Below are 16,048 nucleotides of genomic sequence, written 5' to 3' on the forward strand. Positions count from 1 at the left end.
TGACACCATCTGAGGACAGAGAACACGTTTGTGGAGGTGCTCCAAGTTCTGCAGGCAGGCACTTCCACAGTTGGTCTAGATAGAACTGTTTCAATTTAAGACTGGATGACATGTAAGAGCAGCATCTGGGGTGTCTCTTCAGTGCACCCATAAGCCAGCAGCGACTTCCATTTGGACTGCAGGGAGACCCTGTTTCCCTTACTGGCTGATTCCGAAGGAACTTTCAATAAACACATGGCCTGAACATCACCATTAGAATCTGCTTCCCAGAGAATCCCTGCTTCACTTAGGCCACGATTCCGCATACACCTCCCGGGCACATGTTTAATGCTACCTATCAATTTGCCCAGGAACAATTTCATAAAAAACGTTACACTTTTAATTCCAGCATAAACTACTGAGCTCAAAATATTAAGTCAATTCAAACTTACTGAACCCAACTTTTCCCTCCAAGCATATGAATAAATGCTTATGAATAAATCTAAAACTGTGATCAAAGTATAAGTTTGTATACATAAAAAATGTACCATCCACTTTCAAGTTTTGCTTCAGTGGGAACAATAAACAGAGATCATGCTTCTTTTTATTTTAATAGGGAAAGTCCTTTTTTTAAAAAAAAAAAAATGGGAAATAGATTCTTTTCTCATACAACATATCCTGATTTCAAGCCATAGAAGAAATTACAGTGGGTGGTGAACAGCTGTAATCCAGGCAGAGGTGGAGGCTGGAAGGTTAAATGGTCAAGGCCAGACTCAGATACAGGCTGAGCTTCAGGCTAGCCTGGGCTGTATGAGACTGTGCCTCAAACTCCACTCCTCAAGCGCCTCTGTTGTATAAGACTATGCTCTGAGGCAAAACCACCCCCCCCCATCAGCTGTGCCTGCTTGCAAATGTTCATTACGGTTACACTTGAAGGCTAGTGAGGTTCCTTCTGAGGAGGGGTGGGGCGGCTTGTGGCACCCTCACCCAAGTATCCAGCCACACCTCCCAGCAAGTTGTATGTAATTTGACCCTGATTGTACTTGGCCTCCAGGAGGGGTAGAGTACATAGGCTGAGAAAGTCAGGTGCTGGTGGTGGGCACATCTACCGTCTGTGCAGCCCTGGGGAAGCCATCTCCATGTTGGATGCAGACCTTCTGCTGTGGTTGCCCTAGGGCCACATACTCTGCAAGTGAGCCTCGTTTGTTAGAATCAAACTATGGTTTGCCCTTGGGGCTATGTGGGAGCAGAGCCTAGCCCACTCCCCAGGGTGACTTCTAGAGGCAAACCTCCAAAAATGTACAATTTGAAACATATTAAAATAATTGGGAACATACCATACACGCTACCTCTGACCACAAACCCCTATAAAGAAACACCAATTGAAAAGAAGAGAAAGGAGCCAGGCAGTGGTGGCACACGCCTTTAATCCCAGCACTTGGGAGGCAGAGGCAGGCGAATTTCTGAGTTTGAGGCCAGCCTGGTCTACAGAGTGAGTTCCAGGACAGCCAGGCTTACACAGAGAAACCCTGTCTCAAACCCCCCCCCCCCAAAAAAAAAGAAGAGAAAGAAAATACTATGCCTGGTGAGGCATGTAGCCATGAATTTGGCTGAGGCCAGTTCAGGGCTAGCCTAAGCTACACAGCAAAGCCATCTCCAAAGTGGGGGTAAAAATCTAGGAAAAGGACTATTCAAAGTGGATCTAAAAGTAGAAAATAAAGAGGAAAATTAAATAGAAAACATACAAGAAAAATCTCATTTTTTTGAATAAAAAGTTATATGACAAAGCTATCAAGGAAAACACAAAACTTTCTCTCCAACCCCCCCATGTGTGTATGTGTGTGTGTGTGTACAATATCACAGCTACAAAGTCTAAACACCAGCACAGCACTAAAGGGTATTACACAAATGACAAATGTCATAAACAATGAACACGATTTAGGGGCAGGGAAGAGCTGCTCCTCTGTTCTGACGGACGTTACTGGAACAGCTGGTCAACTGGAATCAAGCCCTCATTAAACCACACACAGTGCCACATTATACCGTTAGTGCAGAAAGAAAGTATTATTTAGGAACAAATACTTAGTAATAAAGAAATAGCCAGTCTGAAACTTACTCTCAAGCTGTCTGGAAATAACAGACAAGTGACCACTTAAATAACTCATGTGTAGTTAAAACTGATAGGTGGCCATTGTGTATTTTGGCCTGAGCGCCTGCCACAAGCCCCACAGACTAGATCAAATCAAAGTGGAGCCAAAGTGATCAAACACAGTAGGAGTCTCATACTACAAACGTTGGGGCCCAGCGTCTGTGAGGCCACAGGAGGGAGATACTGTCTGACGCCAGGAATGTAATAAAGCCAGTAGATGCTTACATTCCCTTGCTCTAAGTTTGTCCTTTGGCCTCTTGGCCTTAGAGAGATGACAAAGCAAATGAGGTAATGACCGTGGTGTCAACCTGACAGGAATATAGCACGCCTTTCTTTGTACTGCGTCTAGACTCCACAATACAAAGTCGTGGTTTTATTAAGGTATTGTAAGGTTAAGCTATTATCAACTCACATCCCTAAATCCAAACCTCTTTTCAAAAGGTATGGAGTATTTAAAATTCTCTACTATATTCCCACATTCAAATTCGGTGATCTTCTGAGGTTTCCTGCATTAGTGCTAAAGTACTGGCTGAAGAGTCTCAGTTGGCAGAATGCTTATCTGACATGATCCAGTCAGCAGGGTCAGATTACACCCGTCACCGTGATGCACACCCTAATCTCAGCGCTCACGATGGAGAGACAAGAGCAGCAGAAATCAATACACAAGGAAGTTCAAGGCTGAACTAGGACACTTAAAGCCTAAATAAATAAGTAAGTAAGTAAATAAATAAATAAATAAATATTAGAAAGAAAGCAATGTTTTGAGCCAGCAACAGGGTTCAGTGTGTAAAGACACTTGCCACCAAGCCTGACTACCTAAGTTAACTCCCCAAGTTGTCATCTGACAATGCACGTGTGTAAGTATGCACACACTGGCAAACAAACACAGAGTCAAAGAGGTTGCTCAGAATAACGCCCAACTGGAGTCCAAAGAGCTGGCGTGAGGAAGGCACACCTCAGGGACATCGGATGGGAGCAGGGACGTGAGGGGTGTTTCTAAAACATCGGCTGTGGCTGTTACAGGCATTGATTAGCTCTGTTCCAATACCTGAGTCCAGCTCTTATTGAACCAACACAGCCAACCTCTCTCAGTCCAGACCTGCTGTCAGCAAGCCTGCCTGTCACCAATGAACTGTTTGGTGCCTTGGGTTCATTACCCGTAGAATATCCTGGTGTTCATGGCCACAGCACACAAATCTGTCTTTCTTTGACTCTGCTCCCCAAGCTACTTAGTTTTCAGAGTCCAGGCAGGAGAGCAAAGCCAGAGTACTGCCCTCCGGAAGCAAGACATGTCCCTGACAATGCTGACACTGCTCTGCAGGCCAACACCACAAATAGGGGTGGACCAGGGGGGCACTCTACCAATGCCAGTGACAATAGGGTAGCAATGTTTCAGTCCAGGACAGACTGGATACATGACACATACAACTTAGCACCATGGTCGTACTAACCGGTGACTTTCACGGCCATCTTTCTTTGTGTGAAACCTCCATGATGTTACCAGTGAGAGAAGGCAGGGCTTGACTGCACTACTTACCACACAAGCGAGGGGGAGGGTGTCAGCTAGATGTAAGCATTTCTCGTTTCATTACGGGGGAGCATGGATGAACCCTCCATGAGCCCAGTAGATTTTGTTGTTTGCATTTTGAATTCTTGATCTGCCTGCCCCTACCTCCCAAGAGCTAGGACTTCGGAGGTGCACTACCATCCAGGGTCTTCTATATCTTTTAACGATATAAATCTTACATACCTTAGATTAGCAACACTTGAGATCTGCAGTGCAGCTGCATTCATAACAGACCTCAAAATGAGGAAGTCAGAACCAGGCTTGAACAGTTACCTGCCCCCAAAATATTACTGGTGATTGACAAGAAGTATAGGTGTTCTGGATGAGCAAATGGTCCAGGAATGCTAAAAGCCTGCTGGTGTCCCCTTTGAAGAGTTCCCAAGGAAAATGGACACTGGAGACCACTATGAGCTTTTTATACATCCAATCTGGCAAACAACCCCCAAAGTCTGTATCCAGAGTTTAAGCATCAGTTTTAACCAGGCCCACCCAATTTGTACAAAATTCCTAGGACCTCAAGATTCCAAATGAACCTGAAACTACAGCAGTTTAAACATGAAGCCAAGGTCTTCCATATGTTGTCTGTCTGCTGTTTGTCTGTCCAACCTGCCCCACCTCTGTCTCTGTTTCTGTCTGTCTGTCCAAACCACCCTATCTCTCTCTCTGTTTCTTTCTGCTCTGTCTGTCTGTCTGTCTGTCTGTCTGACACACACACACCATACATCTTCAAGAATAGCTAACCAAGAAAGATAAACAACCCTGATGTTCTAAGGAAGAGGAGGCAGAAGGCAGGCAGAAAGGAAAGCTGGGCGCGCACACAAACACACAAAAAAGAAAAGTGCAGGTCACACTGGGATTGCATTTGGGGTTATAAATTTCCACCCTGGTATGTAGCGATTCTGCAACATGCAGCCACATTCTGAAGGAGCAGGGCCCCGAAGTCAGCCCGAGTCGGCACGCCAATCAATACCGGCTGTAGCAGATAATAATTGAACACGAGTTCACAAAAGATGTTGTGAAATTTAAAATACAAAATTATGAATAACAACAAAAGAAAAATGTTTATATGTGTAATAGACCATGAATAATGAGAACCATGAATAATGCGAACCAGCCACAGAGGCTCAGGCAAGAGGTTCTCCTGACCCCTGAGTTCAAGGTCATCTTAAATCTGAGCAACACTAGGGAGTGATGGCCCAGGACCTTTAATCCCAGCACTTGGGGGGCAAAGGCAGGAAGATCTCTCTCTGAGTTTAAGGCCAGCCTGGTCTATAGATCAAGTTCTAGGATAGCCAGGGCTATACAGGGAAACCCTATCTTCAAACAAAACAAAAAAAATCCCACAAAACAACAACCCCCCCCCCAAAATCTTCTATCTCTGCATTTGAAAAGCTGAGGCAAGAGGATTTTTAGCAGCTACAGGTTGGATTAGGCTATAGGGTGAGACCTTGCTCAAAAACAACAGGAGCGGGAGAGATGGCTCAGTAGGTAAAAGGTGCTTGCTGCTAAAGCCTGACACCCTGAGTTCAATTCCCAGAACCCATGTAAAGGTAGAGGGAGAGAACGAAGTTGTTCTCTGACCTCAACCCAAACACCATGATACATTCATTCATTTACATGCGCCATGCACTCACACACACAACACAAAGTTAAATTAAAACAGCAATAAAACCTATACCAAGTAATCCTGGCTCTGAGATACAAACAGGAAGACCAGAGTTTCAAGGTCCCCCATATCTACACAGTGAGCTCAAGGCTAGCTTTGCCTACGAGAGTCCCTGTCTCAAATGTCTTTTTTTAATTTTTATTTATTTATTTATTTATTTGGTTTTTCGAGACATGGTTTCTCTGTATAGCTCAAATGTCTTTTTAAATAAACATTTGAGTGTGCTCGGGAGTGTGTGTGAAATGCCTGGATATGAGCAAAATATAATAAGTATGAAAATGTCATAATAAAACACAATATTTAAACACTAAGAATTGAAATGCAGTTACCACAGCAATAGTCTCAATAGTGAGAGCAACAGTGATACCTTATGTATAAAAAGAATAAAATACTGTACATGACCTACGGCCAAGTAGACAGATGAACAGGGAAAAGCACAAAGCTAGAAGAAACCACACGCCAGAAGGCGAGGTGTGTCCCCACCACTCTATACCCACTCCCTAACACTGTTTGTTTGTCTCGGCTCACAAGAGGTCACCCAGTTAACCAACTGCTAACCTGAGTCAACTTCATAGTCAAGGGCTAACAGCCAGAGATCTCCAAGTCTCCAGAACTGTTATAATGGTTTTATAATTGAGCAAGCAGCAAAAGATAACCCCAAATGAGAAAAAGGCTTCTTACCAAGGTGATGTCTCGGGAGGCTGCGGCCGCACTCATATGCAGGCTGGGCTGCCTCACGGAGCTGCTGCAATCCAGGGCCCGGGCAAACGTTCCGACAGCACTGAGGAAGGCAAACAGACAGAACAGTAAGAGAACAGTAAGCCTACTACTCCTTTAATAAAAGATCATCATCTCTCCGGCCCCTCCGGCCCAGCTTGCTTTCTAGGACTAGAATAAACACCATGAGCAAAAGCAATTTAGGTGAGAACATGTTTATCTGCCTTGCATGTCCCAAGTCACAGTCCGGCACTGAGGCAAGGCAAGGCAGGAAAAGGAAGCAGAAGCTGAAGCAGAGACCACGGAGGATGGCTGTTCCCCAGGGTGCCCAGGGGTGCCCAGGGCTTACTTACTCAGCTTGTTTGTTCTTTTGACCCACGACCACCTGTCTAGGGGAGCACCACTCCCAGTGGGCTGGGTCTATCCATATCAGTCACTAATCAAGAAAATACACCTTAGACAGCCAATCTGAGAGGGGTGTTTTCTCAACTGAGGTTCTCCTTTCTTAGATGACCTCAGCTTATGTCAAGTTGCCAAAAAACTAACCAGTGCACTGCCTGTTATTTTTCCATTTTATAATTTGTGTGTGTGCGCGTGTGTGCGTGGATGTGTGTGTTTATGGGCGTGCATGAGCCATGAGTGTGTGTGTTATGGGGAATGCAACCTGTATGCATATGTGTGCACACGCAGAAAGCAGAGGTCAACTCCAGCATCAGTGGTAGGAGTTGCCCCCTTATTTTTGAGAGAGTCGTTCATACTAGAACCTAAGGGCTTGCACCTAGGACAGCAAGCCAGGAACTCCAGGGTCTCCCGCCTGCCTCCCAGCACTGGGCTTCTGAGCACACATCCAGCACCCACAGGTCCCGAGGACTGAACTTAGGCCTCATGCTCTACAGAGTGAGCTTCACTGAGGGAGCCATGTCCCCAGCCCTGCCTTTAGGTTTTAACGGGAAGCAGGAACTAAAGCAGAGACCAAGGAGGAGGAAGTGTGTGCTTTGGGTAGTAAATCATTAACTGTAAAAGAAAGGGAAACAAGTTGTTGGATATTTTGAAATTAAGTATCATTTTAAAAGTATTTTTCTCTTTTAAAGTTTAAAACAGACTGAGTAATCCTGAGACGTATTGACATGACACCATAAATAATTCCGCTCTAAGCTTTGTTTCCTGTACAAGCTTGTCTGCATGAAAGATGCTGTGGTAGCAAATCTCTTTAATCCCAGTCCTCAGGAGGCTGAGGCAGGAAGATCTCTTAGGAGTTGGGAGCCAGCCTGGTCTACATAGTGAGTTCCAGGCCAGCCAAGGCTACATAGTGAGACCCTATCTGAAAACAAAACAACAACAAAAAGATATTATATGAAATCCCTTTCAGGCTCTGTAAAACACATATGAAACATAAAAAGACTTTCATGTTTAGTCTTGGGATCCATCCCCAAGACAACTCATCATGCAGACACCAAACCCGAAACAAACCACAGACCTTGATTCTGAAAAGCTCTGGTTCCAAGCACTTGAGCATATGTAGGTAATTATCATTCAAGCAAGGAAAAAAAGAAAAACACTCAAACCTGTGTGGTCATAGAAATGGAAGGGAAGACGAGTCTAAAATGCCGTGGGACAGATCATTTGGTATTCAGATGTGCTCAAAAATAGGAAGAGGAAATTAACTGAGCGTTTGACTACCACTGCGAAGCAAGTTCTAAATACCAACTGTGAAATCCCAGTAACGTTTCTCACATAGAATGTTATAACAGAAACCCCTTCCTGTGGTGACTCAAAATAATAAATTTTTTTACTATATCATTTTTTTTTAAAAAGCAACTTACACAGCACTGATTTCCATTTGTCATGTTCTAGAGCCTTTCTGTGTGCAAGGAGCCTTAACCCCAGGGGCACAGGATGCACAGGCCGCCTGCTTTGCTAAACGTGATAGCTGGAAAACATAGTTCTTCATATCGGTTTCCTTTAAAATCTAGTATGTAATAAAAACAAACCCTACCATACTATACAGATACTTGGTTCTCACAAAGTGAATGTGACCAGAGTTCAGCCAACACCCAAGTGAAGAATCAGAAAGTGGGTAATCACACTCTTCCCAAAAGAACCCACCATCCCAAATTCTAAAAAAACCAAACCAAACCAAACAAACAAAAAACCAAACAGACTAACAGGGGCTGTTTGTGATGACTCAGGTCTTCAATCCAGGAGTCAGAGGCAGGGGAATCTCTGAGTTCCAGGCTATCAGGGTTACACAATGAGACCCTGTTTCAAACAAACAAAAGCTAACAATAACTACAGATATAAAAATCACTCCACGACCAGGGTCTCACTGTGAAGCTGAGGTTGGCTTTCCACCATCATTCCTGCCACCACCAGGATTCTAAGACCACAGGTTAGTGTTCCTGACATGAAGCTACACACACACTAGACATGCTGCTGTTTTGAGATCAGGTTTCTTGTAGCCCAGGCTGACTTGGAATTTAGTATGGCAGCTCAGACAACATCAAACTCGAAATCCTTGGTGTTTGTTTGCCTCACAGACGCTGGATTACAGGTCTATACAGGCCCCGCCCATGGCTGCACACCTCTCCCCTTGTTTAATTCTGCTTGGAACCGTCTATGCTGTTGGTGTAATATTAACGCGTGTTCTCTGAGATGGCATTCTCTTTTGCCTCCTCATCTCTTCAACTGGACAATATTACACCTCCACCTGGATATCTCCACAGTGGAGATGCTATGAAGACTCTACTAAAGCCATTTGCATGCGCAGCCTCTAGTGCCCAGGATGCTTTTCTCCTGTGAGGTATTAGCAGTGAGATTCAGGACGTGTGGGAGAGACTGTTGCTCTCACAGAGGACCAGGATTTGGTTCTTAGCACCCACATGGAAGCTCACAAATGTCTATAACTTTAGTTCCAGAATAACGGATACCCTCTTCTGGTCTCCAAAAGCAACAGGTACACATCTAGTATATTTACATACACGCAAGTTAATATTCATACACGTAAAATAAAAATAAGTGGTTTTTTTAAGAACTGTCCATGGTCAGGCGGTGATGGCATACGCCTTTAATCCCAGCACTTGGGAGGCAGAGGCAGGAGGATTTCTGAGTTCGAGGCCAGCCTGGTCTACAGAGTGAGTTCCAGGACAGCCAGGGCTACACAGAGAAACCCTGTCTCAAAAAAAAAAAAAAAAAAAAAAACGAAACAAAACCCAGACCCGTCCATAAGTGTGAGTTCTCTCAAACCATCCATAAGCATAAGTTCTTTCACATAGACTTAACTGTATAACACCATACTCACCGGGCTACAACTAAAAACTGGTCAATCTGTCGATCCGTAAGTGGACTATTGGGGTCCCAAACCTTAACTTCCAATTTGGATTGTTCCCTCTCATCTGAGTCTCCTGCCCAAAGACAAAGGAAAGGGAGTGTTGTTATTGACACTGTAGCACATGGTTGTTGTTCTATAGTTGCTGACACTGTAACATGTGGTTGTTGTTATTGACACTGTAGCATAAGGTTGGCATTATGGTTACCAATGTGTTAGAAATGCTCAAATTGCCGGGCGGTGATGGCGCACGCCTTTAATCCCAGCACTTGGGAGGCAGAGGCAGGTGGATTTCTGAGTTCGAGGCCAGCCTGGTCTACAGAGTGAGTTCCAGGACAGCCAGGGCTACACAGAGAAACCCTGTCTCGAAAAACAAAACAAAACAAACAAACAAACAAAAACCAAAAACAAACAAAAACAGAAATGCTCAAATGTCAGGTATGTAGCAGTCATATCTGAGTACATCCTTTGATAAGGCGTACAGAGATCGTGATACAGACAAACCTACACTCGGTTGCATCCCCTGAGATCCGAGGTGTGGCGGTGCATGCCATAATCCCTCCACCTTGGAGGTAGAGACAGGAAAATGAACACACTGAGGCTGTTAGCTCAGCAACTGCAAGACTGTCTAGCTTCCACTTTTTTTTTTTTAATCACATAAACTTGGAAAAACATAGATCCAGAAATGTTCTTACATAGTACAGATCCTCTCTAACCATTTGAAGACTTTTGGGAGCATAAACTATTTCTTCAGTATATTCCTTACCCACCCCAGCAGTAATCCTGTGCTGAAGGACCAAGGTGTATGTATCTCACATCCTAGAAGCCCTTTCATGGACAGCTGGAAAGATCTGCTTTAAATGAAATTCATCTTAGCTACCACTACCTGGCACTTTTTATGTTATATTTAAATCAGAAACACTCAAGGAGGCCATTTATCACCATTTTTGTTGAATATTGCTTGAAAAGCTCTGGCTGATATACTGAGATATGAATCAATGGAGTAATAAGTTACTAGAATAGCATCATAAATATGAATAGAAAAAGCTCAGTGGAATTCCAAAGAAAATGTAATGAGAAAAAATCACATTCGTTGTGACAATGAAAATAAGAAATACAAATAACATTGGCAGTAGATTTATATAATTATTAGAACTTCCAAAGCAAAGATGGGCTTAAATAGGAATCCAGACTAAAGTTTTAAGTCTTTCTGATAGCATTTTTACACAACTCTCTCATAATATAAATTTATAGGAACTTAATTTTGGAAGCAGATAAATTATTTTATTAATCTGCAATTCAAACAGTTTTAAGCTAATAAGAAATATGACTAATTGTGCATGGGTTCTAACACAGCAATAGTAAACCATACAATATTGAGCTCAACTTTGATTCCTCAACACCACAAGAACAGCTGAGTAGAGAAGCAGGGACTGGCGACAAAGCCTAGCTGGTTACACACTTGCTAACATGCCTAAAGCCCTAAGTTCAATCCCCAATACTACATAAAACCAGGCTTGGTGGTTTTATCAACACTTGCGAGATAAAGTCAGGAAGAGGCCAACCTAAGCTATGTAAGACCCTGTATCACATAACATAGACAAATATTAGGGCATGTAGTAATATACAGTTGAAATTTTAAGTATTATAATCATATAAGTTATAACTGACACTAACTAAACACTTTCAGTCCTAAGAAGCCATTATAGCGAGTTTTCTCAAGCTAGACATTTGTGGTTTGAATAGAAACAACCCTATAGACTCGTGCTTGAATGCTTGGTCATAGGGAGTGGCATTATCAGGAGGCGTGGCCTTGTTGGAGGACTCGTTGGCACTATACAGGCAGGCTTTGCGGTCTCCTATGCTTAAGTTCTGCTCACTCTCCTGCTGCCTGTGGAAATAGATATAAAACTCTGGGCTCCTCCAGCACCATGCCATGCTCTCCGCCATGATGAAAATGGACTGAACCTCTGAACTTGTAAGCCAGCCCCAGTTAAATGTTTTCCTTTATAAGAGTCGCTTTGGTCATGGTGTCTCTTCATAGCAATGAACCCTAAGACAACTGGGGCTGAATGCTTTCTGTGCATTCTCCCATGTCTGGCAGCATCAGTGAACTGTACCTAAGGTGTGCCTGTAGAATATCACTTACCTATTTTCTTCACCAATATGATGATAATGTTTATACATTGCCTAGTGTTCCCTAGGGGACAAACCTGTCCTGTTGTTGAGAATTACTGTTCAACATGTCTGCAATATATATCTGTTTATAATTAAATTTAAAGGGAGAATATTAAATGTGTCCATGCTAGGAGGAAGGGCGGAGACCCAATGCTCTTCCAAGCCCATCTTCATGGCCCTGACATGAGATGTTGGATTAAGCAGAGGACCACAGCTAAGTGTTGTAGCTTAGCACTTTGACAAAGATGTGGTGTGGCCCCGCCCACCACTGACTCTGCTCCACACCTCCTGAAAGTTAGAACTGTGTGAGGCTGAGCATGGTGACATACACCATGAACTCCAGCTCCTGGCAGGCAGGGGCAGGCAGATCTCTGTGAGTTCCAGGCCAGCCAGGGCTACACAGTGAGATCCTTCTCAAAAAAACAAACCAAAACAAACTGTCAAGTCTCTCTCCTTGAGAACAGGGCTCCAAGCTGGCACCAGGCTTCAGCTTTTTCTTCCTCCCAGCATGAGATTCCTATTTAAGCCCATCAATTTCTAGCAGTGTTGAGCGATCTGCATTCTACAAAATTAGCCATTGCAAACAACACAGTTGAGCTGGGGGTGTAGCTCATTGGTTGAGCTCTTGTCTAGCATGTGTGAGGTCCCGCGTTCAATCATCAAAGAAAGGGAGAGAAAAGAAAATAACACTGCTTACAGGGAAAAAATGGACAGAACTTTCAAAACCTGGGGCACTTGTTCTGAGAGCAGTCAAATGAATAAAATGCAAGGGCCAAAGTGAAGGCTCCTCTGACATTTGCACGGAACCAAAGGTTGGTTGATCTTTATCTGCTTAAACCTTGAGGCCAGGCCTCCACTGGGATGCCCATTCTGACAGAGTTTCAGTGTAATTAAAAACCAAATTCAAGGTGCAGGACTGTTTTCCCTTTTTCGAACACCACTGCTTATCTAGAGGGTAAGCTCCCCATACGTTTCTTCCATAGCAGAGCATGTAGCAGATTGTGAAGCCATAAAACCAGCCTCATGGAGGCCTGTGCTGGATGGAGGGGCTCCTCTGGAATTCCTCAGTCCTCTCTGAGCACTGCAGGAACCCTGAAGGGACAGATCACTCTTCTTTCTCTATCTGTCAACATTTTCCTATTTCATGACTACAGGTGAAATGATCTTATTTTAAAAACACGTAAAAACATCAATTCTTTAGCCCTCAAAACAGATCCCCTTCTGAAAGTCACACTCCAGTGTGACAGGTGTGTCATCCTCTTGTCACAATGCCAAAGGCACAACCACATGCTCGCTCTTTTTTTTTTTTTCTCTCTTTTTGTTTTTTTCGAGATAGGATTTCTCTGTGTAGCCCTGGCTGCTCTCAGAGATCCGCCTGCCTCTGCCTCCCTGGTGCTGGGATTAAAGGCGTGCGCCCCTACCGCCGCCCACAGACTCTTTTTTTAAAGAAAAAGAAAAAGTTAAGTTAGACACGTCAAACTACTTCCCAAGACTATAATTAAGCCCTATTAGCCATGTTTTACCAAAATCTGGAAATCTTAGTTTAACCATTTAACAACTAAAAATTTCATATAGAGAATAGACTTCTTCCTTAAAATTCTAGTGTTATAATGCATTTAAATAGTAATTTTAAATTTCCCACATGACATGCTGTTCTATGGAAAACTCATACTGGATGGTCTCTCTGAATTTATGAAATATCGTATCTAATCTTTATCTTCATTCACAAGCTGCGTGCTCGTCATTTCAGCTCTGAGGCGTTTGCTTTCTGAAGGGATAGTGAGCCGCAAGTGAATCCTGAAACACTGGATCTTCTAGAATCTATCCTGACATGGTCACAGAAAAGCAAGCCTGTATCAGATTCTGGCAAGCTGCTGCTGCCTCCTACCCAGGAGATTATTCCAGGTCTGCCTCCCATGCCAATGCAAATTGCAATCTGGCCACTGGTCAAAACGCACCCACTGGAGATTGTCAACGGGTTTAGAAAGCTCGAACTGCACCAAGTCTTAAACACTTGTTCTCAGATATGACACTTTCTACCGTTTATCTACACTGCCAGCAGGTACTTAGCTGTATGCAGTTGTGAGTATGGTGGCAATGCCTCCGGTGTGTCTTGGTTTTGTTGTTTGTCTGTTGCTTTTTATTTTTCAAGACATAGTCTTGCCATGCAACCCAGAACAACTCAAGTACTCTCTTACCTCAGCTTCCTCACAAGTGCTGGGTTTACAAGCGTACAACCAGGCTCACGTCCACTTATACGTCTACTGCTAATGCTTAGGTTCCTTTCTCCTAACAGATGCTAATTAGAGAGAAGGTTTAAACCAAACTTCTAGTTGGCTGCCCAATCGAAAATGTGAAGAAACACTGAGACTGCAGCTGAGGTTGCAGTAAGAATCCAAACGTCTTCTTTAGTGATTTTTTTTTTTTAAACTGCATGTCAGGCCAGTGAGATTCCTCAGGAGGGAAAGGTACAGGCTTCCAAGCCTCACAAGCCGAATCCCTAGGACCCACACTGTGGAAGTTGTTCTCTGACTCCATCACCCCCTTACAACTTTAGCGCGCACACGCGCACACACACACATGCACGTACAAAATGCAATAGATTTTTCGGTTTTTTGTTTGTTTTTTATTTTTTTGCACAGGATTTCTGTGTACCCCTGGCTGTCCTGGAACTTGCTCTATTTTAGAGAGCCTGCATTAGTTCCCAGGATCTATAACAGAAAGCTCACAAAATCATCTGTAACTCCAGTTCCAGGGGATCCTATGCCTTCTCTGGATGTCTCAGGTACCCATATACTGTGACATATACCTATATGATCCACATATACACATAAGATAAATCTAATAAAAGGTATTTAAAATTTTAAAACAGTGAATCACACAGTTACGTGAACTATACAAATCAGCCAAATCCTGACCAAAATGGATTGCTCACTGGATTTCATTGCCCCTGAGCTAGTGTCAAAGGCAGTCAGGATCTCCAAACAGAAGGCTGGAAACATAGCTCATTGACAGAGTGCTTGCCTAGGCTACATCAGGCCCTGATCCTCGGGAGTGGGTGGGAGGGTGGGATCCAGAGGAGGAGAGGGGGAATATGAATGACTATGGATCGCACATTAATTCAAAGTTCAACAACACTATCAAAGACTTTAATTTTTTTGTTGTTGTTGCTGTTGTTTTTCGAGACAGGGTCTATGTAGCCTTGGCTAGGCTGTCCTGGAACTCACTATGTAAGACCAGGCTACCCTCAAGCTAACAGAAATCAGCCTGCCTCTGTACTTTAAAAGGCACGTGCCAGTGTGCCTGGCACAATGCTAACAATCTAAAATTTAAAAACAGCCATAGAACCTGCAAGATGCTCTGTGGGTGACAGTTTGCTACACAAACACAGGGATCTCCTTTTTATCTCCAGTGTCCACAGAAGAAAGAAGCTGGACACAGCAGTGCGTGGCTGTAATGCAGCACTGAGCAGAAGGACGGGGTGACCCCTGGCACTTCCTGGCCAGACAGTCTAGGGAAATAAGATAAGTCTAGTCTCAGAAGATACAGTGACAGATACCCTACCTAACGCTGACCACTGGCCTACCCCACCCCACACTCACACACAAACCTGTGTAAACCACATACCCACACTCACACCACACATATACACACATCACACACCCACTCACACACATATGCATGCATGCACACACAACACACTAACATGAAGTCATGAAGGAGTGACCTAGTGAGGAGATTATTCTCTAATGTTTTTTATGCTTCTAAAACTGGAAGGCTCAAACTTTTAAACTGTCCATTTATATTTCGTCTTCCATGAAGGTTCCAAGAACCATCATGTTTCAGAACAGCAGTTTCCTAGGACTTGCACACAAAGCACACATACCTTCTGGTAGCATGTCTGGAATGTCAGCTTGGTACTTTGGGCCCACTCTGATTTCACCTTTGTCAGCCAACAAGGTTTTCACTGAAGGGTCATACACCAATGAGTAGAAGAAGGTATCCTGAAAAACAAAAATACAAAAGCCACAAGTAAGCTGAGCTTGGTCTACTTTTTGTAAAGCAGTCAAACCAATATCTCTGTAATGAAATCACGTAGCTTTAACTTCCGAATATATAAAATTTCATCTTAGTGAATAAATTAACCTTTAAGAAGAAAATACAATTTTATAATTTGTCTTAATATGAAAGAAAGTCATTAATTACTCTAGAACAGAGTTTTGCCAAGCTAGAAGGGCTGGCTATAAGGGAGGCTGAGGCAGGAGGATCTTTTGGGACTAGTCTGAGCTACACAGCAAAACCCTGTCTCAAAAACAAAAAAAATGAGGCTGGGGTGTTATGGTTACATCTTTAGTCCCAGCACTCAGAGGATGGAGGCAGAGGGATCTCTGTGAGTTCATTCACACATTCACACATTCACACATACACACATACACACATACACACATACACACATACACACATACA

General features: G+C 43.5%; 1 protein-coding gene across 7 annotated transcripts in view; it reads right to left on the bottom strand.

Annotated features, from left to right (window-relative positions):
* Mta3 (metastasis associated 1 family member 3) overlaps positions 1–16,048 on the bottom strand; it is a 114,276-nt gene that overhangs the window by 48,954 nt on the left and 49,274 nt on the right. For all 7 annotated transcript variants that reach the window (XM_028765183.1, XM_028765178.1, XM_028765180.1 and 4 more), the window contains exons 6-8: positions 15,468–15,585; positions 9,377–9,479; positions 6,043–6,142 (exon numbers count right to left, since the gene is read on the bottom strand). In XM_028765183.1, coding sequence (XP_028621016.1) covers positions 6,043–6,142; positions 9,377–9,479; positions 15,468–15,585 — 321 coding nt within the window. The remainder of the gene's footprint in view (positions 1–6,042; positions 6,143–9,376; positions 9,480–15,467; positions 15,586–16,048) is intronic.

This window comes from Grammomys surdaster, unplaced genomic scaffold, assembly GCF_004785775.1.
Source record: "Grammomys surdaster isolate TR1022 unplaced genomic scaffold, NIH_TR_1.0 149, whole genome shotgun sequence".
NCBI classification, from domain to species: domain Eukaryota; kingdom Metazoa; phylum Chordata; class Mammalia; order Rodentia; family Muridae; genus Grammomys; species Grammomys surdaster.